Source organism: Kogia breviceps, chromosome 3 (genome assembly GCF_026419965.1).
Source record: "Kogia breviceps isolate mKogBre1 chromosome 3, mKogBre1 haplotype 1, whole genome shotgun sequence".
NCBI lineage: Eukaryota > Metazoa > Chordata > Mammalia > Artiodactyla > Physeteridae > Kogia > Kogia breviceps.
Window position 1 is genome coordinate 67,309,591 of NC_081312.1, and position 22,549 is coordinate 67,332,139.

Sequence of the window (22,549 nt, forward strand, 5' to 3'; positions counted from 1 at the left end):
GGTCTGAGAAAATATTTGAAGAGATTATAGTTGAAAACTTCCCTAATATGGGAAAGGAAATAGTCACCCAAGTCCAGGAAGTGCAGAAAGTCCCATACAGGATAAACCCTAGGAGAAACACACCAAGACACACATTAATCAAACTAACAAAAATTAAATTCAAAGAAAAAATATTTAAAGAAAAAAAGCAGCAAGGGAAAAGCAAAAAACAACATACAAAGAAATCTGCAGGATGTTATCAGCTGATTCTTCAGCAGAAACTCTGCAGGCCAGAAGGGAATGGCAGGATATACTTAAAGTGATGAAAGAGAAAATCCTACAACCAAGATTACTCTATCAAGCAAGGATCTCATTCAGATTCAACAGAGAAATCAAAAGCTTTACAGACAAGTAAAAGCTAAGAGAATTAAGCACCACCAAACCAGCTCTACAACAAATGCTGAAGGAACTTCTCTAGGCGGGAAACACAAGAGAAGAAAAAGATCCATGAAAACAAACCCAAAACAATTAAGAAAATGGTAATAGGAACACACATATCAATAATAACCTTGAATGTAAACAGATTAACTGCTCCAAACAAAAGACACAGGCTGGCTAAATGGCTACAAAAACAAGACCTGTATATGTGCTGTCTACAAGAGACCCACTTCAGACCTAGAGACACATAGACTGAAAATGAAGGGATGGAAAAAGATATTCCTTGCAAATGGAAATCAAAAGAAAGATGGAGTAGCAATACTCATATCAGATAAAATAGACTTTAAAATAAAGACTGTTACAAGAGATAAGGAAGGACAATATATAATGATCAAGGGATCAATCCAAGAAGAATATATAACAATTATAAATATATATGCACCCAACATAGGAGCACCTCAATACCTAAGGAAAATGCTAATAGCCATAAAAGGGGAAATCGACAGTAACAGAATCATGGTAGGGGACTTTAACACCCCACTTTCACCAATGGACAGATCATCCAAACAGAAAGTAAATAAGGAAACACAAGCTTTAAATGATACATTAAACAAGATGGACTTAATTGTTATTTATAGGACTGTCCACCCAAACGTGGCCGAATACACTTCTTCTCAAGTGCACACGGAACAGTTTCCAGGACAGATCAAATCTGGGGTCACAAATCAAGCCTTGGAAAATATAAGAAAACTGAAATTGAATCATGCATCTTTTCTGACCACAATGCTATGAGATTGGTAATCAATTACAGAAAAAAACTGTAAAAACCACAAATACATGGAGACTAAACAGTGTGCAACTAAATAACCAAGAGATCACTGAAGAAATCAAATAATAAATTTTAAAATACATAGAAATGAATGACAAAGAAAACACGACGACCCAAAACGTATGGGAGCAGCAAAAGCAGTTTAATGAGGGAGGTTTATAGCACTTCATTCTCACTTCAACAAAAAAGAAAAATTTCAAATAAACAATCTAATCTTACATCTAAAGCAACAAGAGAAATAGGAACAAAGAAAACCCAAAGTCAGTAGGAAAGAAATCATAAAGATCAGACCAGAAATAAATAAAACAGAAATGAAGAAAACAATAGCAAAGATCAATAAAACTAAAAGCTGGTTCTTTGAGAAGATAAACAAAATTGATAAACCTTTATAGAGAGACTCAACAAGAAAAAAAGGGAGAGGATGCAAATCAATAAAATTAGAAATGAAAAAGGAGAATTCATAACTGACACTGCAGAAATACAAAGGATTATAAGAGACTACTACAAACAACTACATGCCAATAAAATGGACAATCACAAAGAAATGGACAAATTCTTGTTAAGATACAACTTTCCAAGACTGAGCCAAGAAGAATTAGAAAATATAAACAGACTTATCACAAGTAATGAAATTGAAACCGTACTTAAAAATCTTCCAACAAACAGAGGTCCAGGACCAGATGGTTTCACAAGCTAATTCTATCAAACATTTAGAGAAGAGCTAACACCCATCCTTCTCAAACTCTTCCAAAAAACTGCAGGGGGAGTAATACCCCCAAATTCATTCTACGAAGCCACCATCACCCTGATACTAAAACCAGACAAAGATATCACAAAAAATGAAAATTACAGACCAATATCACTGATGAACATAGAAGCAAAAATCCTCAATACTACTATACAGAATCAAGCAACACATTAGAATGATCACACAGCATGATCAAATGGGATTTACCCCAGGAATGCAAAGATTCTTCAGTATACACGAATCAATCAGCGTGATACACCATATTAACAAATTAAGGAATAAAAATCATATGATCATCTCAATAGATGCAGAAAAACCTTTTGACAAAATTCAACACCCATTTATGATAAAAAAAATCTCCAGAAAATGGGCAGAGGGAACCTACCTAAAAATAATAAAAGCCATATATGACAAACCCACAGCAAACATCATACTAAAAGGTGAAAAACTGAAAGCATTTCCATTAAGATAGGAACAAGACAAGGATGTCCATTCTCGCCACTCTTATTCAACATAGTTTTGGAAGTCTTAGCCATGGCAATCAGAGAAGAAAAAGAAATAAAAGGAATACAAATTGGAAAAGAAGAAGTAAAACTGTCACTGTTGGCAGATGACATGATACTATACACAGATAATCCTAAAGATGCCACTAGAAAGATGCTACTAGAACTAATCATTGAATTTTGTAAGGTTGCAGGATACAAAATTAATGCATAGAAATATGGCATTCCTATACACTAATGATGAAAAATCAGAAAGAAAAATTAAGGAAATACTTCCATTTACCTTTGCAACAAAAAGAATAAAATACCTAGGAATAAATCTACCTAAGGAGGCAAAAGACTTGTAATCAGAAAACTATAAAACACTTATGAAAGAAATCAAAGATGACATAAACACACGGAGAAATATACCATGTTCTTGGACTCAAAGAATCAATATTGTGAACATGACTATACTACTCAAAGCAATGTACAGATTCAATGCAATCCCCATCAAACTACCAATGGCATTCTTCACAGAATTAGAACAAAACATTTTACAATTTGTATGGAAACCTGAAAGCCCCCAAAAAGCCAAAGCAATCTTGAGAAAGATAAACGGAGCTGGAGGAATCAGACTCTCCAACTTCAAACTATACTACAAAGCTACAGTAATCAAAATAGTATGGTACTGGCAGAAAAACAGAAACATAGACCAATGGAACAGGATAGAAAGCCTGGAGATCAACCCATGCACATATGGTCACCTAATTTATGACAAAGGAGGCAAGAATATACAATGGAGAAAAGACAGCCTCTTCAATATGTGGTGCTGGGAAAACTGGACAGCTACATGAAAAAGAAGAAAATTAGAACACTCCCTAACACCACACACAAAAATAAACTCAAAATGGATTAAATACCTAAATGTAAGACTGGACACTATAAAACTCTTAGAGGAAAACATAGGCAGAACACTCTATGACATATATCACAGCAAGATCCTTTTTGACCCACCTCCTACAGAAATGGAAATAAAAACAGAAATAAACAAATGGGACCTAATGAAACTTAAAAGCTTTTACACAGCAAAGGAAACCATAAATAAGATGAAAAGACAACCCTTGGAATGGGAAAAAATATTTGCTAATGAAGCAACTGACAAACGATTATCTCCAAAATATACAAGCAGCTCATGCAGCTTAATATCAAAAAAACAAACAATCCAATTGAAAAATGGGCAGAAGACCTAAACAGACACTTCTCCAGTGAAGATATACAGATTGCCAGCAAACACATGAAAGGATGCTCAACATCACTAATCATTAGAGAAATGCAAATCAAAACTACAATGAGGTATCACCTCACAGCAGTCAGGATGGCCATCATCAAAAAATCTACAAACCATAAATATTGGAGAGGGTGTGGAGAAAAGGGAACCCTCTTACACTGCACTGTTGGTGGGAATGTAAATTGATACAGCCACTATGGAGAAAAGTATGGAGGTTCTTTAAAAAAGTAAAAATAGAACTACCCTACAACCCAGCAATCCCACTACTGGGCATATACCCTGAGAAAACCATAATTCAAAAAGAGCCACGTACCACAATGTTCACTGCAGCTCTATTTACAAGAGCCAGGACATATATTTGTAGTGAGGTGGACGGACCTAGAGTCTGTCATACAGAGTGAAATCAGAAAGAGAAAAACAAATACTGTATGCTAAGACATATATATGGAATCTTAAAAAAAATGGTTCTGAAGAACCTAGGGGCAAGACAGGAATAAAGATGCAGATGTAGAGTATGGACTTGAGGACATGGGGAGTGGGAAGGGTAAGCTGGGACAAAGTGAGAGAGTGGCATGGACATATATACAGTACCACAAGTAAAATAGATAGCTAGTGGGAAGCAGCTGCATAGCACAAGGTGACGAGCTCAGTGCTTTATGACCACCTAGAAGGGTGGGATAGAGAGCGTGGGAGGGAGATGCAAGAGGGAGGAACTATGGTGATATATGTATATGTATAGCTGATTCGCTTTGTTATAAAGCAGAAATTAACACACCATTGTAAAGCAATTATACTCCAACAAAGTTGTTAAAAAAAAAAAAAACTCTTAGAGGAAAAATACTCTTTGACATAAACTACAGGAAGACCTTTTTTACCCACCTCCTAGAGTAATGAAAATAAAAACAAAAATAAACAAATGGGACCTAAGGAAACTTAAAAGCTTTTGCACAGCAAAGGAATCCATAAACAAGATGAAAAGACAACCCTCAGTTTGGGAGAAAATACGTGCAAATGAATCAACTGACAAAGGATTACTCTCCAAAGTATATAAACAGCTCATGGAGCTCAATATCAAAAAAACAAACACCTCAGTTAAAAAATGGGCCGAAGACCTAAATAGATATTTTACCAATAAGATGCTCAACAGCACTATTTATTAGACAAATGCAAATCAAAACTACAATGAGGTATCACCTCACACCAGTCAGAATGGCCATCACCAAAAAAATCTACAAACAGTAAATGCTGGAGAGGGTGTGGAGAAATGGGAACACTCTTGCACTGTTGGTGGGAATGTAAATTGATCCACCAGTAGGGAGAACAATATGGAGGTTCCTTAAAAAACTAAAAATAGAAGTACCACATGACCCAGCAATCCCCTGCTGGGCATATACCCTGAGAAAACCACAATTCAAAAAGAGTTATGTACCACAATGCTCATCGCAGCTCTATTTACAATAGCCAGGACATGGAAGCAACTTAAGTGTCCACTGACAGATGAATGGATAAAGAAGATGTGGCACATATATACAATGGAATATTACTCAGCCATAAAAAGGAATGAAACTGAGTTATTTGTAATGAGGTGGATAGACCTGGAATCTGTCATACAGAGTGAAGTAAGTCAGAAGGATAAAAACAAATACCGTATGCTAACACATATATATGGAATCTAAAAAAAAAAAATGTCATGAAGAGATTAGTGGTAGGATGGGAATAAAACTCAGACCTACTAGAGCATGGACTTGAGGATATGGGGAGGGGGAAGGGTAAGCTGTGACGATGTGAGAGAGTGGCAGGGACATATACACACTACCAAATGTAAATTAGATAGCTAGTGGGAAGCTGCAGCATAGCACAGGGAGTTCACCTCTGTACTTAGTGACCACCTAGAGGGGTGGGATAGGGAGGGTGGGAGGGAGGGTGACAAAAGAGGGAAGAGTTATGGGAACATATGTATATGTATAACTGATTCACTTTGTTGTAAAAGAGAAACTAACACACTATTGTAAAACAGTTATACTCAAATAAAGATGTTAAAAAAAAAAAAAAAAAAGAGTTATGTACCACAATGCTCATCACAGCTCTATTTACAATAGCCAGGACATGGAAGCAACTTAAGTGTCCACTGACAGATGAATGGATAAAGAAGATGTGGCACATATATACAATGGAATATTACTCAGCCATAAAAAGGAATGAAATTGGGTCATCTGTAGAGATGTGGATGGACCTAGAGTCTGTCACACTGAGTGAAGTAAACCAGAAAGAGAAAAACAAATATCATATATGAACGCATATACATGGAATCTAGAAAAATGGTACAGATGAACCTATTTGTAGGGCAGGAATAGAAATGTAGACGTAGAGAACAGACATGTGGACACGGGGGTAAGGGGAGGGTGGGATGAACTGGGAGATTAGGTTTGACATAAATACACTACCATGTGTAAAATAGATAGCTGGCAGAAAACGTATATAGCACAGGGAGCTCAGTTTGGTGCTCTGTGACAGCCTATATGGGTGGTATGGGAGGGGTGGGAGTTCCAGTAGGGAGGGGACATGGGTGTGCATATAGCTGATTCACTTCATTGTACAGCAGAAAGTAACACAACATTGTGAAGCAATTTTACTACAAAAAAAAAAAAAAAAAGAGTTACCTGAAATAGGAATATTCTGTGAGACTGATAACTGCACATCTCCAGTTCCTGGTGGCATGTCAACAACTAAATAGTCCAGTTGACCCCAATCTACCTAAAAACCAAAATGACACAAATAACATCACTGTATAAACAAATGTGGTGAATAGTGATATAAACAAAAATAAATGAATTAATAACAAAGCTAAAATAATAGCTTTCACTTGAGCCATTAGTAAATGCCAGGGACTGTGCTGAGGGCTGACAAATGGATGAATAAGAAACAATCTTTGCCTCTAGCAGACCTTTTCTGACCGATAAAGTTAAATTTTCAAATGACACCACAAAACACACACATACCATAATGGCGAACAACTTGCACAATAGACTTCTATTCAGGACCACTCATTTATTTTCACTGAAAACAGCCCGTATTTTACCTAAGGAGGTCTTAGCCTTTTGTCCTTTGTGGGGTTTGGTACAGTGTTTCCTATAGCAGATCTTAATATAATTTTTTTAAGTTTATTATTTTTCCTTCATAAAACACATTAATAATGAAAACCAAAACTTAATAAGAAAATTTTAGAAATATAACTAGAGTTCCAAATTAACATTTTGATTATTTCTTTTCAGGCACTTTTCTAAGTATCTATATCTAGAAAATTCAGCTGTTTAACCAAGTCCTTAATGTTCAGCCTCAATTAGACAGGGCTCAAGGGTACCTCAGGCTCTTTTCTCCTCAAGTGGTTCTTCCTTCTGAGTCCCCAGTTTCAGTGAAAGGCCCTAGGATCCTCTTAGTTACCTAAGGCAAAGGCTTGGGATAATACTTAACTGATCCCTTTCCCTCACTATCCCCAGTTACTGATTATGCCTTCTAAAAATCTCTCAAATGTATCCACGTCTCTCTTTCTGCATGGCCGAGAGCAAAACATAGGGCACAATCATCTATCACTAAAGTCTCCCAACCAATCTCTCTGGTCTAGCACTGACCATACAGTGTGTTCCTAACACCAGTGAAAACTGGTTTGATAGTGACACTTTTTTGCTTAAAACTCTTCTATTGCTTTTAGGATAAAATCTAAGTTTTAGCTTCAGAACCTCTGCCTGGTCTTCTTCACTTGATAATTCCTCCTCATTCTTTAGATCATAGCTTGAAATTTACTTCCCATAACTTCCATTTAAGATTAGATATGGTGTTCTACTATGTAGGAACAATTCTTCTAATCGTTCGTTCATTCATTCATTCATTCATTTACCCAACAAATGTTTATTGAGTACCTACTATATATTAGGCATTGAGCTAGGTATTGATAATTAAATGGTATCATGGTCCCTAGCCTCACAGAATTTACAATACAGAGGGAGACAGATATTAAGCACATAATGATATAACCTATGCAAAGAAGTTAGAGAAACTGAAAGATCAACAGAGCTGAAGAGCAGTGCAAGGGGAAAGATGGCATTCATTTACTGTTATTTCAGTATCTGTCTTCTCATGAAACTGTAGATGATTTAGAATACATAACAAAGAATGGATACATAGGAGATGCTCAATAAGTTTTCTTTCAAGGAATGAATGAATAAATAAACACATGCAAAGATCCAAAAATTTTTAAATGTAAATGTAAATCATACTGTGTATATAATCCCATATCCTGCTTCTTAAAACTTAATAATGTGAAATAAGACTTTTCCATATAATCTCATATTTTTTAAATTAAAATTTAGATGATATTGGGTCAGATGGATTCATTCATGTATTAACACATTTATTCAACACATATTTACTGATAATTGATGCCAGGCACTGTTCCAGGTGATGAAGATACAGCAGTGAAAAAAACAAAGTCCCAGCCACCAGGCAACTAACGTTTTAGTGAGGAAGACAGGTAGATAAACAGACAGTAAGACAAGCAAATCAAAGACAAGTGCTACAAAGAAAACAAGTATCCCTTACAATACAAAATTACTTGGTTCTTGATTTGGATATATCCAGATCAAATAGCAAGAGACAGTTTTAGGGACTTCCCTGATGGTCCAGTGGTTAAGACTCCATGCTTCCAACACAGGGGCCATGGGTTCGATTGCTGGTGGGGGAACTAAGATCTCACATGCCACATGGCATGGCCAAAAAATAAAATTTAAAAAAAGAGAGAGAGAGAGAGAGTTTTAAAATCTTCAATTCCTAAATTTCAGAGGGCAAGTAGCAAGAGTTCAGACAGCTAAGGATTTATCAAAGAATTTCTTTGAGTCTCTTCAGTTCCCAAGGTCCAATGGTGAGGAACACATGAAGAAGAAGGAAAAGGAATAGAGTGGTAGAAGATGCTACTTTCGACAGGATGGTCAGAGCCTGGAGTGAAGTGAGAAAAATAACTGATGCAATTCTCGGAAGGCATTCCAGGCAGAAGCAGTAGCAAGTGCAAAGGACCTGAGATGGGGATATGCTTGGCGCGTTCAAGGAATAGCTAGGAAGGCAGTACAGCCTTTCTAAAATAGCACTCCCCCAACCATCAGTCTCTTTCCTTCTCTGAATGTGTCCTTCTTCAACACATTTGTCAGTATATGTCATTAAATACTGACATGTCTTTTAGGAATTCTATAATAGTTCTCAAACACAAGTACTTGACACTGAGTTAATGACACATTTTAAGAGAATGATGAAATGATGAACATGAAGTAGTTTGTTTTCAATATAGGATTTCTTGGTTTGAAAAATAGTTACCCCTAAGTTACCCATGACCATCATCTATGAAACTATTTACAAAAAAGATAAAGGATACTTTTCATTTTATATCCTCTGCACTGAAACTCCTAGCACTGGCAGATTGACAAGTCTCTTTGTTTCAGAGGACATCAAATGACTGGTGTCAACAATTTATTATTGTTGTTCCTTGGCCTTTAATCATACTTATCACATTGGCTCCAATTTCTTATTTCTTTAAAGAGAACTGCTATTATGGTTCCAAGGAACTAAAAATATATCACCGTTAAGGCAATTTAATTTCAAAAGACTCAAACTGAATTCAAACTTTCTGGGGGGGAAAAAAAAACACCTGGACCAACACCTTCATCTCACATAGTAGGCATTTCACAAAGGCTTGCAGATTTGAACTGAAGTCAGTATCTGAGTTCCAGTTTTAGAGCACTCACTAATATTAATACTGAAATATACTGGCTGCCCCAGTTCTCTTACAAAATAATCACCAAAGCATTGATTTTAGAATGATTTAGGGATTCTCTAGATTCTACTCAATGTTTGTTTATGCATATAAATTATCTATTACTAAATGCAGAGAAATAAGTACTAGCAAAACACCCAGGTATCTCAATTAGTAAAACCAAGTGACCGATCCAGATTTTGTGTGGCCTGAAACATATACAATTTGGGTGGTCTTCTCTAAGAATCAGAATGCAGTTAGGAATGCAAAATTTGGTACAAAAGTAAATATTTATTTAGAATGTACAAGAAATCATCATAAAATGCTGGAGCCTTAGAGATTCAAGTTTCCTTTCTCTGAGGTCTCTTGAACAACAGAAATGCTTACATAGAAATGCTTCCTGACTGCAACTAGCTTCATCTCTCCACTGAGAACACTCTACAACTCCCAGCATCTCTTAGGAGCCCATGACAGTGTGGAACCCTGAACTTAAGCTTCATTAGCCTCAAGGTAACCCAACCTCTACTAGTAAAACCTTCTTGGCTCCCTCTCAGGCTCTAAACTCAAAGGATCCCAGCAGAACAGACTGAATCAGTCTAGAAGTGGAGTTACCAAGGTAGTTCAGAGATGCCCTGTGGATAAAGAGGCAGTGCTGCAGCAGAGAATTCAGCAGTGCAGCCAGGAAATAAAATATATGCATTACATCTAAAGGGGGATATAAACAGCATAATGGGAGAGTAAAAAAATAACATAAAATCCAGTGGGGTCAGGGCAGTTGTGAAGGATGGGATGAGGTACAGATTAGGGGCAGCATTCAGACCTGAGTCTGCCAACAGAGGCTTTGTGCAAGATGCCTCTTTTACACAGTAGTACATAACCTTTATTCCCCTCTAAAGTGTTTGAGATACAGGACTTCTGGAATCAAATATTGATATAATGTAGTCACTGAGCTTTTGTCCAAAGCCATTCAGATAACATTAGAACAGCTGTTTTTCCATGTGTCCTATAAATATGCATTTGTAATTGCTATAACAGCACAACCTGTGGTATTGCTTTTTTTTTACTGCTCTTTCTCTTTGTTTATTAAGACAACCAACACTTGAAGTTTATGCTATCAGAAATAATTACTGGGACTTCCTTGGTGGCACAGTGGTTAAGAATCTGCCTGCCAATGCAGGGGAAACGGGTTCGAGCTCTGGTCCGGGAAGATCCCACATGCCATGGAGCAACTAAGCCCGTTTGCCACAACTACTGAGCCTGTGCTCTAGAGCCCACGAGCCACAACTACTGAGCCCACATGCCACAACTACTGAAGCCCATGCACCTAGAGCCCATGCTCCGCAACAAGAAAAGCCTGTGCACCGCAAAAAGAGTAGCCCCCGCTCGGCGCAACTAGAAAAAGCCCACGCACAGCAACAAAGACCCAACGCAGCCATAAATAAATAAGTAAATTTATTTTAAAAAATTACTAAATCTCTGTTAAATTATTTTTATTTCTTTCTTGTCAACCTTACACAGGGAAAATATTCCAAACTAGCACTGACTGGGGTAATTTTAGGCCAGTATGTCTTCTCCAAACAATACTTTGTATTTTATATTCAGAATAATGCCTGATAATCTGAGGGTAACTCAAAAACTCAAATAAAGGCAATTCTCTTTTATCTGAGGAATGACTAGGAGATAAAAGTGTGTCTTATATTTGGACAGATAAGGTTATGAAGACATCAGGACGTCAGTTATGAAGAGTGTGGTGCTATGAATGGGTAAAGGTGGACCACTTTCTTCCATGGATACTTCTATTACGAAGCTGACCAAAGCAGTAGCTATCAGGCCTTGCTCCAGAGGATGCCAGGAGCACAAGTGCAAAGTGGCTGAGTTGTAAGTGTTGAAAAGAAAGGGCCCATAGATGTATTCCATTTTTGGCTCTTCAGCTGGCGGGAGCAGTGTACCACACTCAGCCTCCAGGGTAACAGTCTCCACCATTGGCACTACACAGGCCATGTTTAAGTACCACAGGATCAACATATGCTTTTCCAAAGCAAAGGCAGAGTGTCCCAGCTATCCCAGGTCTGCTAGCAAGGCCAATGTGAGCCAGGTGAAAACAGTATCAGCAAGGGTGGGCCCTGGGCCCCTGTCGAATCAGGGAGGAAAATCACTGCCAAGAAAGAGAGGCAGGGCTATAACCTGCTGGAGCCAAAGTGGTGGCCAAGACTCCTGAGGGCAAGAAAAAGGTAACTTAAGAATGAAAAGAGGAATCACGAAGCAGGCGAGATGAGACAAAATCTAGACTGAGTAATTTAAAAGTGGGCTGTGTCCTGGCAGCTCATTCATATAATGCTTAGAATATTCCATCAGTGAGAGGGCAAATTCTTAAAGGAAGTTGGGCTGAGCCAGACATTGCCTCTTTCCTTCCTGTCTGCTCTTAATTAGTCACTGAATAGTTGGTTTTGACTCTTATGCCTACTTGACTCATAATTAGTAGATCTCAAGGTAGTGTGCTGATGTCTGAATCTGTCTGTCTGGCCTGGTCTGTATCTGTTGCTACTTCTATCCTGTACCTAAGTCCTGCTACCTGTCCCTAATTTCCTGGTTCTCCAACCACTGTTAGGCATGTTTCAACCCTAATAGCAAATAGAACAGTGTACCTGTGCTTTGCTCAGAATCCCAGACATGAAACCATGCCACTACTGGCATAGGAGATGCAGCTAACCTTGTCTTAGGCCCGCGGACAAATATGTCAGGCAAATTACCAAGCTCTTAGGATTTTTGATTCAACTAATTTCGAAGGTTTGAATGGGTCTTCAAGCTCTAAGAAATCTAGGGTAATTATTTTTATACAAAATTATCTCCCCAACTTCAGTGTAAGCCTCCTGACAGAAGAACCCATTCTTTACACATCTCCAGACTCCCTTTCCACAGCCAATCCCCTCTCTAATGAACCAGTGTTCAGTGTTCAAACAATAACCACTGACTGATTCTGAGTCAAGTTGCTCCTTACAATTTTTTTTTCTTTTTTTTTTAAACTTCTTTATTGGAGTATAATTGTTTTACAATGGTGTGTTAGTTTCTGCTTTATAACAAAGTGAATCAGTTATACATATACATATGTTCCCATATGTCTTCCCTCTTGCATCTCCCTCCCTCCCACCCTCCCTATCCCATCCCTCCAGGTGGTCACAAACCACCGAGCTGATCTCCCTGTGCTATGCAGCTACTTCCCACTAGCTATCTATTTTACCTTTGGTAGTGTATATATGTCCATGCCACTCTCTCACTTTATCACAGCTTACCTTTCCCCCTCCCCATATCCTCAAGTCCATTCTCTAGTATGCCTGTGCCTTTATTCCCGTCTTACCCCTAGGTTCTTCATGACCTTTTTTTTTTTTCCTTAGATTCCATATATATGTGTTAGCAAACGGTATTTGTTTTTCCCCTTCTGACTTACTTCACTCTGTATAACAGACTCTAGGTCCATCCACCTCAATACAAATAACTCAATTTCATTTTCTTTTATGGCTGAGTAATATTCCATTGTATATATGTGCCACATCTTCTTTATCCATTCATTTGTTGATGGACACTTAGGTTCCTTCCATGTCCTGGCTCTTGTAAACAGAGCTAAACAGAGCTGCAGTGAACATTGTGGTACATGACTCTTTGAATTATGGTTTTCTCAGGGTATATGCCCAGTAGTGGGATTGCAGGGTCATATGGTAGTTCTGTTTGTAGTTTTTTAAGGAACCTCCATACTTTTCTCCATAGTGTCTGTATCAATTCACATTCCCACCAACAGTGCAATGTAAGAGGGTTCCCTTTTCTCCACACCCTCTCCAGCATTTATTGTTTATAGACTTTTTGATGGTGGCCTTTCTGACTGGTGTGAGGTGATACCTCATTGTAGTTTTGATTTGCATTTCTCTAATGATTAGTGGTGTTGAGCATTCCTTCATGTGTTTGTTGGCAATCTGTATATCTTCTTTGGAGAAATGTCTATTTAGGTCATCTGCCCATTTTTGGATTGTTCCTTACAATTTTATTATACTACTAAAATTAAATTTTTTGCCAAGTGAGGTACCTTTTATATAAAATATAAATCTAAAATAGAACACAAAATAGGATTAAGTCTGAACCATATTTTTTGCTCTGCCCAGTGACTTATTCATAAAATCATGCAATATTTTATTTTGGTTGCAAGAAGAAAATTGCTAAAAAGGTGAAATTATTTAAATATAAATACCACAATAAAAATCTGAATAACAAAATAATTTCTACTTGAGTTGATGGCCTACTGGCTTGTGGAAATAAATAACACAACAAAATATAGTGAACTTATCCTTGAGACTATTTTGATAACAGCTGACCCAGTTATAAGATGAAAACACATCATTTAAGTTACAACAATGATCTAAAAGTTCTTCCCTAATATTTTCATTTTTTTTCGGATGAAAGTTCTCTAAACCATTTTCTACTTTCTTCCTCTCTGGGACTTCTCTGGTGGCACAGTGGTTAAGAATACGCCTGCCAATACAGGGCTTGAACCCTGTTCTGGGAAGATCCCACGTGCCGTGGAGCAACTAAGCCTGTGCGCCACAACTACTGAGCTTGTGCTCTAGAGCCCGCAAGCCAGAACTACTGAAGCCCGCGCGCCTGGAGCCCACGCACAGCAACAAAGAGTAGCCCCCGCTCGCCGCAACTATAGAAAGCCCGCGTGCCGCAAAGAAGACCCATCACAACCAAAAATAGATAAAAACAAATAAATAGATTTATTTTAAAAATTTTTCTTCCTTTCCATAGGAAAAGGGGGTGGGGTGGAAAACTTCTTGACTAAATCCCTCCAAAGGCACTACCAACCCATGTGATAGCAGTAATGCTTTGAGAAAGAAAGAGAAACTTTACTCTTTATCTATCCCTTTATCATCATCTCACATTTCCTTAATTGTTCTAGCAGATATAGAGCAAGACTGACCCTGACAACCTGGAGACAGCATCAATTCACAGAGGACTCCTTACCCAAAAGTTGATATATGGGTCTATCTTTGGTACCTAGTTTCTAAAATAATGTTTAAAAGATTATCCAATTCCCATGCTAGCCCACAGACGCCCCATGTAAATCCATAGTACAACTGAAACAGTAAAACTTTACAATATAAAACTAATGATGTTATCACAAAAGTAACAATATTTCAGTTAATTATGAGAACATCTCTCTAAATTCTCCAGAGTCTTGCTTTAGGCCACAGATATTCATCACCTAGGAAGGAGATGTTAGTGAAGGATAGGTCTGCTACCAAAAAGGCCTAAAATATTACAAACTTGCCTGAGAATCATGATATTTTTATTTTTAAAAATTACTGAGGGCCTTCCCTGGTGGCGCAGTGGTTGAGAGTCCGCCTGCCAATGCAGGGGACATGGGTTCGTGCCCCGGTCCGGGAAGATCCCACATGCCACGGAGCGGCTGGGCCCGTGAGCCATGGCCGCTGAGCCTGTGCGTCCGGAGCCTGTGCTCCGCAACGAGAGAGGCCACAGCAGTGAGAAGCCCGCGTACCAAAAAAAAAAAAAAAAAAAAAAATTACTGAAAGAAATTAAAAAATAAAAACTCTCCCTATATACCTAAAGGCTGAAGCTTCAAACTTTTTTTTTAAAGTAGGAGTAACAAATCACTTTATTAACCTAATCTGGAATAGTTTATAAAATATATTTAGATGTGTGGTACTCCCTTTAATTAGGAAAACTATAAAACCATAATACTCTTTTTAAAAAAATCCTAAGAAAAAATATTGTACTTGGGAGGATTCAAGGTCCTGAAGGAGCAGGATGGTAGCTGCCATAGAAGCTGCATGGAACCCCAGAGAGGATTCCTAGTCATTGTCCAATGGTTTTGACGGTTCTTAAAGATGTTACTGAACTTGAGGGACACTATGTTCCAGCAGAGCAGTCTACCCAATGTAGTACTGAATTCTAGAGATGATATGTCCCTGTCGAGCTTATTTCTTCAGCTCTAGTTACCTGTGATCTGGAGTCCTACATTTGAGTCTTACGGGCCATCAGGTCGAACTGGCTAGTGAATAGGGAAGAGGTGAGGGGAAGGGTCTACAGGTAACAGGTAAAGGAGTGCAAATGGAAATGAATAGTTAATGAGAGCCTATTATAGGGTAGATACATTTATGTAACATTGTAAAATGGGCATTATAATCTCTTATTTTATAGAGATAAGAATATTCAGGATTAGAGAAGTTAAGAAAATTGCCCAAGGTCAGGCTGATGGTGAATGATGGAGTTGGGATATAAATCTTGGTCTGTGTGACTCAAGTCATGCTTCCAAGTCTCCCAGAGAACTGGGTGCAGTTGCACTATTCCCCAAGCCCCTGAAGACTTCTGCTACCACAACCCCAAGAACAAATGACCTTTATGGGACTTCCCTGGTGGTCCAGTGGTTAAGATTCCACGCTCCAAATACAGGGGGCCCAGGTTCGATCCCTGGTCAGGGAACTAGATCCCACATGCCACAACTAATAGATCCCACATGCCGCAAAGAAGATCCCACGTGCCGCAAAGAAGATCCCACGTGCCGCAACTAAGACCCAGTGCAGCCAAATAAATAAATATATTTTTAAAAAGAACAAATGATCTTTACTACAACACTTTTTCAGAGTATGATAAAATAGATATATAAAGTAGACACTATATAGACCCACAGAAAATTATTTACTTAGATAATATAAGTAAGAAATAGAAGAATCATTTGTTTCCTTTTATTCCCCCCCATTTTCCTGGTTAATTATAATGATGTTTCTTGTATTTCTGAGCATTTTTTTATGGTATATCACAGTATTCTTTCCTTATATGATCCTTTAAGAGTCTTTTATATATTAAAGCACAGTCTTGTAACCAGGGAAATGTTGACTTTGTGCTGTTAAAGAATATTTTATCTTTCAATAATCCACCACTAAATTCTAGTTTTGTTTTAAGTCAATAACCATCATTCTACCCACCGTTTATTTTTATTCTAAAAATTTAAAGATCTAACTCACATCAAATAGAAAACCAACTGTGACAAAAACTGTAGCTCCATATTCAGTTACACTTTAAGTATGAGCTATTATAATGCAGCTTTCAGATTTCAAATTCTGATTCAGATATTAATCACTATGATTTGAAAAAAAACAGCACTGGAAAGGAGTAGTTTCGTAAAAATCAAGACTATGAATCTAGCTGGGTACAGATAAGAGTCCAGATATCTATTCATCAAACAGAAGAATTCTAGTGTGGAAAATTGGCATACCTAAATTCCAATCATTTTTATCACTAATTAGCTAGATTACCATGGGTCAGCCAATTAACCTCTCTGGTCCTCAATTTTCTCATCCGGTAAAGTGTTTTAGATTAGATGATCACTAAGGTTCCTTCCAACTACTTAAAAAAAGAAAATGTGACCATGACCTATTTATGTAACTTGAAAAACATCTGTGAGAGATGTGCTTACAGAAAAATGTAAATAGAAAGTATTCTTATCAAAAGCACCAAAATGACAAAACAAGCTATTTTTTTTTTTAAAGGGAGCACTTTATATAAAAACAAGAAAGCTAAAAGCAAACTGGTATATTTAACACATTTATTTCATGGAACCATCATATTTCTTATGGAAAATTTAGCTTAAATTTACAAAGAACTCAAATCTAAATTTGTTTTGAACTACAATCTCCTCTGCCATCCTAAAATACCTCATTCTGGCTCATCTAGGAATTAATGTGTTATATCTATATAAAATGTTATAATTTACAAAATAGATGCATTCCTGAAAAGTTGTTGAGGGAACCACCACTGAGTTGAGTGGGGAGGGGACTCAATCACAAACCTTTAAAGGTTGAGAGATCTAATCCAATTTTCCAGCTAATACAAAACACTCATGACTGAGATATACTCAACCAACAAAAGAAAGCTCGAATCATTCCAATGCTTATCACACATTCATATACAAATTGTGGAATAATTTGTACAATAATACTAATAATAATATAAAAGGATGGAAGAAAATTGTCACAAGAATCTTTTCTATTTTTTTCTTTTGCTATACTTGAAATTGGTTTACTTTTGACTTACTTTATTACTCATACTTCATAACTTAAGATATGCTTTGTTTTCTGATTTGTCTTCTGTTGCTATGTGAACCGCTATCTGTAAGACATCCACCTTTTAAAAATATGAATAAGCACCTACTAAATCACAAGGATTTAACTTGAGACTACAGAAATATATTTGAGCTTTTAGAAAAATAAAAAGGATTATATTTGTAGTATAATTTTTTTAAACTGTTATGTTTTCTGTAAGGAAAGAAAGAAATCAGCAGTTTCCATTTCAGGCATAATGGTTGTGTGAAAGTGTCAATAAATAGGTCAGTCAGAAAGTCACATATCAAGGTTTTATTATTAATTCATTGTTTGAACTTACCCAAGCTGCTTAACTTTTTTATGCCTATGTTTTCTCATCTTACGATGGTTATAAACAGAGAATTTTAGAGCTAGGAGGGACTCTAGAGATTATCTTGTCCAATGTCCTTATTTTACAGATAAAGAACTGAAACTCTGAATGATATGCCAATGATTTGCCTCTGCAAAATACGGATAATAAAAATAACTTTGTCTGATTTATAGAGGTTTCTTTCTGAAGAGGAAATGAAATCACAGATTTGCTAAAAAGCATTAAATAATTAAATAGTAGTACTGTATTGAAAAAAGTTACTTTAAAGAAAAGCTTGTCATATCATGCAAGTCAAAATTAAAATTTCTCTCAATAAGCCTATCATGTCTACTCTTCTAACCAGGTGCTAGGAAAATATTTCTGAGGTAACCACATTCCAAAATGACCTGAACAAATAATTGAAAAATATATTTTCCATATGTTTAGATGTCATAAGCTGAGTTAAGTGGCTTTTTGCAAATTAAAGGGAAATTTCTCACCAGTAAAGTTAAGCATGAAAACACTGGGTCAGGGCTTCCCTGGTGGCGCAGTGGTTGAGAGTCCGCCTGCTGATGCAGGGGACACGGGTTCGAGCCCTGGTCGGGGAAGATCCCACATGCCGCGGAGCAGCTGGGCCTATGAGCCACGGCCGCTGAGCCTGCGTGTCCGGAGCCCGTGCTCCGCAGCGGGAGAGGCCACAGCAGTGAGAGGCCCGCGTACTGCAAAAAAAAACCCAAAAACCAAAAAACAAAAACACACACTTGGGTCAAAGTACAATTTAAAAGATGTAAATGACTAAAAATAAGGGCTAGGAAGTGAGCAGAAAAGAAGTCACATCTGTTGTTTGAATATATTAATTAAATTTCTACATTTTAGTGACCTGTATCTTGCTCCTGTTAAGTAGACCTGCCACCTACAAGCTGAAGAAAAAACAATAAATGTACTGTCATAAGTGACTTTTCCTAGCGAAAACTAAAAAATGCAGCAGCTTTTAGATACAACTACGTTTAACAAAGGATTTTGAGAAGGATTAAGGATGGAGAAAGAATAGAGATGAAGGTGATACAGATATAGATTGGAAGTAGGTTTGAGGATGGGGTAGGGGGAAAACATGTAAAACAATCTAATTCCCATCTCAACAACTTCCGCACTTTCCGACTTCCTAAACTACATAACTGCTTCAGAAGTACCCAAAAGACATCTAAGAAACCTGAAATCACTAAATTGCAAAGAAACAGACTGAAGTTTATGCATCTCATTAAAAGACCATTAAATGAGCAGCTGTTTCTCCATTCTCATTTATGCACACAGGTCATTATATGCAGGTTTGTTCACAATAATCTTGTACCCTGATGAACAAGTAAATGTGGTACTATATCTAGAAGTTGTTCTTTCCTCAACAGGTATCTTCATATTCATCTTAATATTTCAGATCACACATTAATATGCATGCCTAAAACCAGAATATAAATAAGTGGATACACAGAATCATCATTATAGAGTTTAACCCAACTTAGAAATTAATACCAACATTTACATGTGCCACACGCTGTTCTAGACACCGGGAACAGCAATGAACAAGATGCCTGAAGCTCCTATCCCCATGAAACGGGGATAGGAGGACAATAAACAAACCAATTAGTATATCACCTATAACCTTGATGAAAGTTATCTTTCTGGACCTCAGTTTGCTGCCTATAAAACTGGAAAACTAATATTACTTAAGTATCATCATACCCTTCTCAAAAAAATTACCCCCCAAACCTGTAAATAAATAGAACTTGTGCCCTAATTCTCCCTAACATATCCCTGCCTCCAGTGGCACATGCACAATAACAGAATGCAGGCCAGAGTAGGAAGTAAGCAATGCCATGAAGTACAAGAAAACTAACTGTATCATGGTGAGGCTCAATACAAACCTGTATTCTATACAGAAACTAACTCTCATTAGTAAGCTATGGTTTCTCAGATAAGATAATAATGATACATACATGCTATTTTGGAACATATTTTCTCTTAGTTTCATACTGATGTCCAGATAAGTCATTTTTAACATAAATATCATGGCTGCCCATTTAAAAATCTGTTATCAACTAGACTCTTGTTAATCAGATTATGAATTTCAAGTCACATTTAACATGAGAATTCTTTTTTTCTCTTCCAGTTGAAGAAATAATTTTATTTAATATGAGTACATACTTTTGCAAAATTGCATCAAAATAGGCATATAGTATGAGGTTTGATTCTTGTATTTAAAACAGCAAACTAGTTATGAATGAACAAATAAAACTAAATGTTGAAGTTCTGACCAAACTACTTTGGCATCAGAAAGCAAGACTATCTGGATGTAAGAAATTAACTCCTTGAATCAGGTATAGTCTCAATAATTCTGAAATGTTAACATATAGGACAATAAGTCAGAGTAAAGAAATATATGTGGATACCCAACATAAAATGTAAGTCGATTTTATGGCCTGAATCAATCCGTTGGTATCTCTCCCCTCTCTCTCAATTCCCCAATCAATGAAAAAATAAAAATAGGGGGGAAGAAAGACCAACAGTGAGCAAACTAAGACTAAAACTTGAGCACAAACCAAAAACACTGGAAGAAATGTGTACTAATAATAGAGCCAGACTGCTGTCCTCCTATTTAAATAGTAGTCTTGTTCACTTTTATATCTTCAGGCCAAGTACAGTACCCCGGTACATATATACCCAATAAATGTCTCATTTTGTTGAAAAACATAGACAATCAAAAGAGACGTTCCACATCCTCCCACCACCACAGCCCACATTCTTTCCATATAATGTACCGCCTTTCCATAACAGTTACCCCATCCCCACTGTCCCATTCCTCTTCCAACATCCTCCAAAAGAAGACATAGACATTTCTTACATAGACTCTTGATGAAATCTCAGAACATAACATTTTCATGGTTTTGCAAATATGACCTATACAAGTGATCTATGAAGAAAACTTGAGAATGACTGGTTAGCATTCCTCAGCTAGGCTCTTTCAATCAGCAATCATTTTAGGCTTGTGCTAGATATTTGGCTAAACATTATAACATAAATTCAGCAGCAAATATCTATGAATCAAAAAGTCATGTGTTTTGAAATTTGACGCTCAAATGTAAAAATGTTGTGTTGTAAAAATAAAAGCCAGACGGGTATTCTCACCTTCATGGAGGTCTACTCCTCCCCCATTAGCAGTGTGGGCCAGGGAAGTTCCTATACGCAGGATCAACACATCTCTCAAAAATTGGATCTGGATGCATTTAAACTGCCAAATAGTTTTGGCAACAAAGTTCTACACATGAAATTTTCATCAATACTCCCAATTTTGTTCTCTGTTTTTTATAACAACTGAAATCACTAAAATTTGTCATCTGACGTAGCCATTCACAGAAACATGAAGCACCTAAAATCAATACTGATAGTTATTGGATGTTTGTTGGCCCTGGATTTCACACTAGAAGGTGCTATAGGCATCGTCACCATAGGAGAAATAGACTTGCCTACTGATGGCCATCAAAAAGGAAAAACCAACCACCCATGAAGCTACAAGTAAGGTGTCTAACTCTTTCAAGAACTACTTACTCATTCTAAATTTTTTAAAACATATATACTCAATTTCATAGGTTCTGTCACATCTTTAAAAACCATTAAGAGTTTAGTTAAGTAAGAAACTTCCTGAGATACAGATGATTCATCAGTATTATCTTTACCTAAAGGCCTATGCATAACATGTTATGCTCCAATATAGTTAGAAAAGATTTTTACAAGATACCCTCAACTCTGTATTTTGAAAACATAGGACTTCTGTCCTTTTCCCCCAAAACTAACTGTGGCAACAATTCAATTTCATTTTGGGTAATTATAGCATGACTAAATAAATTTTCTGATATGTTTCTGTTAAAATTTTAAGAACTATTTCCCCAAGAATATACAACAAGGAAAGGATAGTCTCTTCAATAAAAGGTGTTGGGAAAACTGGATAGCCACATACAAAAGAATGAACCTGGATCACTATCTTATACCATACACAAAAATCAACTGAAACTGGATTAAAAAGTTGAAAGAGACCTAAAAGTAGAACTCTTAGAAGAAAATGGGCGTAAGCTCCTTGACATTGGTCTTGGCAATGACTTTCTGGATTTAACACCAAAAGCAAAGGAAACAAAAGTAAAAATAAACAAGCGGGACTGCATCAAACTAAAAAGCTACTGTACAGCAAAGAAAGCAATTAACAAAGTGAAAATGCAACCTACTGAATGGGAGAAAATATTTGCTAATCACATATCTGATAAGGGTTTACTATTCAAAATATATAATGAATTCATACAACTCAACAGCAAAAAATCAAACAATCTGATTTTAAAAGGAGCAGAGGAGCCAAAGAGACATTTTTCCAAAGAAGACACATAAATGGCCAACAGGTACATGAAAAGGTGCTCAATATCACTCACTAGTCTCGTCATCGGAGAAATGCAAAACAAAACCACAATGAGATACCACCTTTACACCT

The 22,549-nt window shown here is 36.9% G+C and overlaps 1 protein-coding gene across 11 annotated transcripts in view; it reads right to left on the bottom strand.

Moving 5' to 3' along the window:
- Nucleotides 1-22,549, bottom strand: part of NUBPL (NUBP iron-sulfur cluster assembly factor, mitochondrial) — a 530,407-nt gene that overhangs the window by 241,931 nt on the left and 265,927 nt on the right. For all 11 annotated transcript variants that reach the window (XR_010839581.1, XR_010839583.1, XR_010839582.1 and 8 more), the window contains one exon: nucleotides 6,428-6,521. Coding sequence is in view for 8 of the 11 variants with exons in the window: in XM_067028607.1 (XP_066884708.1) it covers nucleotides 6,428-6,521 (94 nt within the window). In the remaining 3 variants the exon portion in view is untranslated. The remainder of the gene's footprint in view (nucleotides 1-6,427; nucleotides 6,522-22,549) is intronic.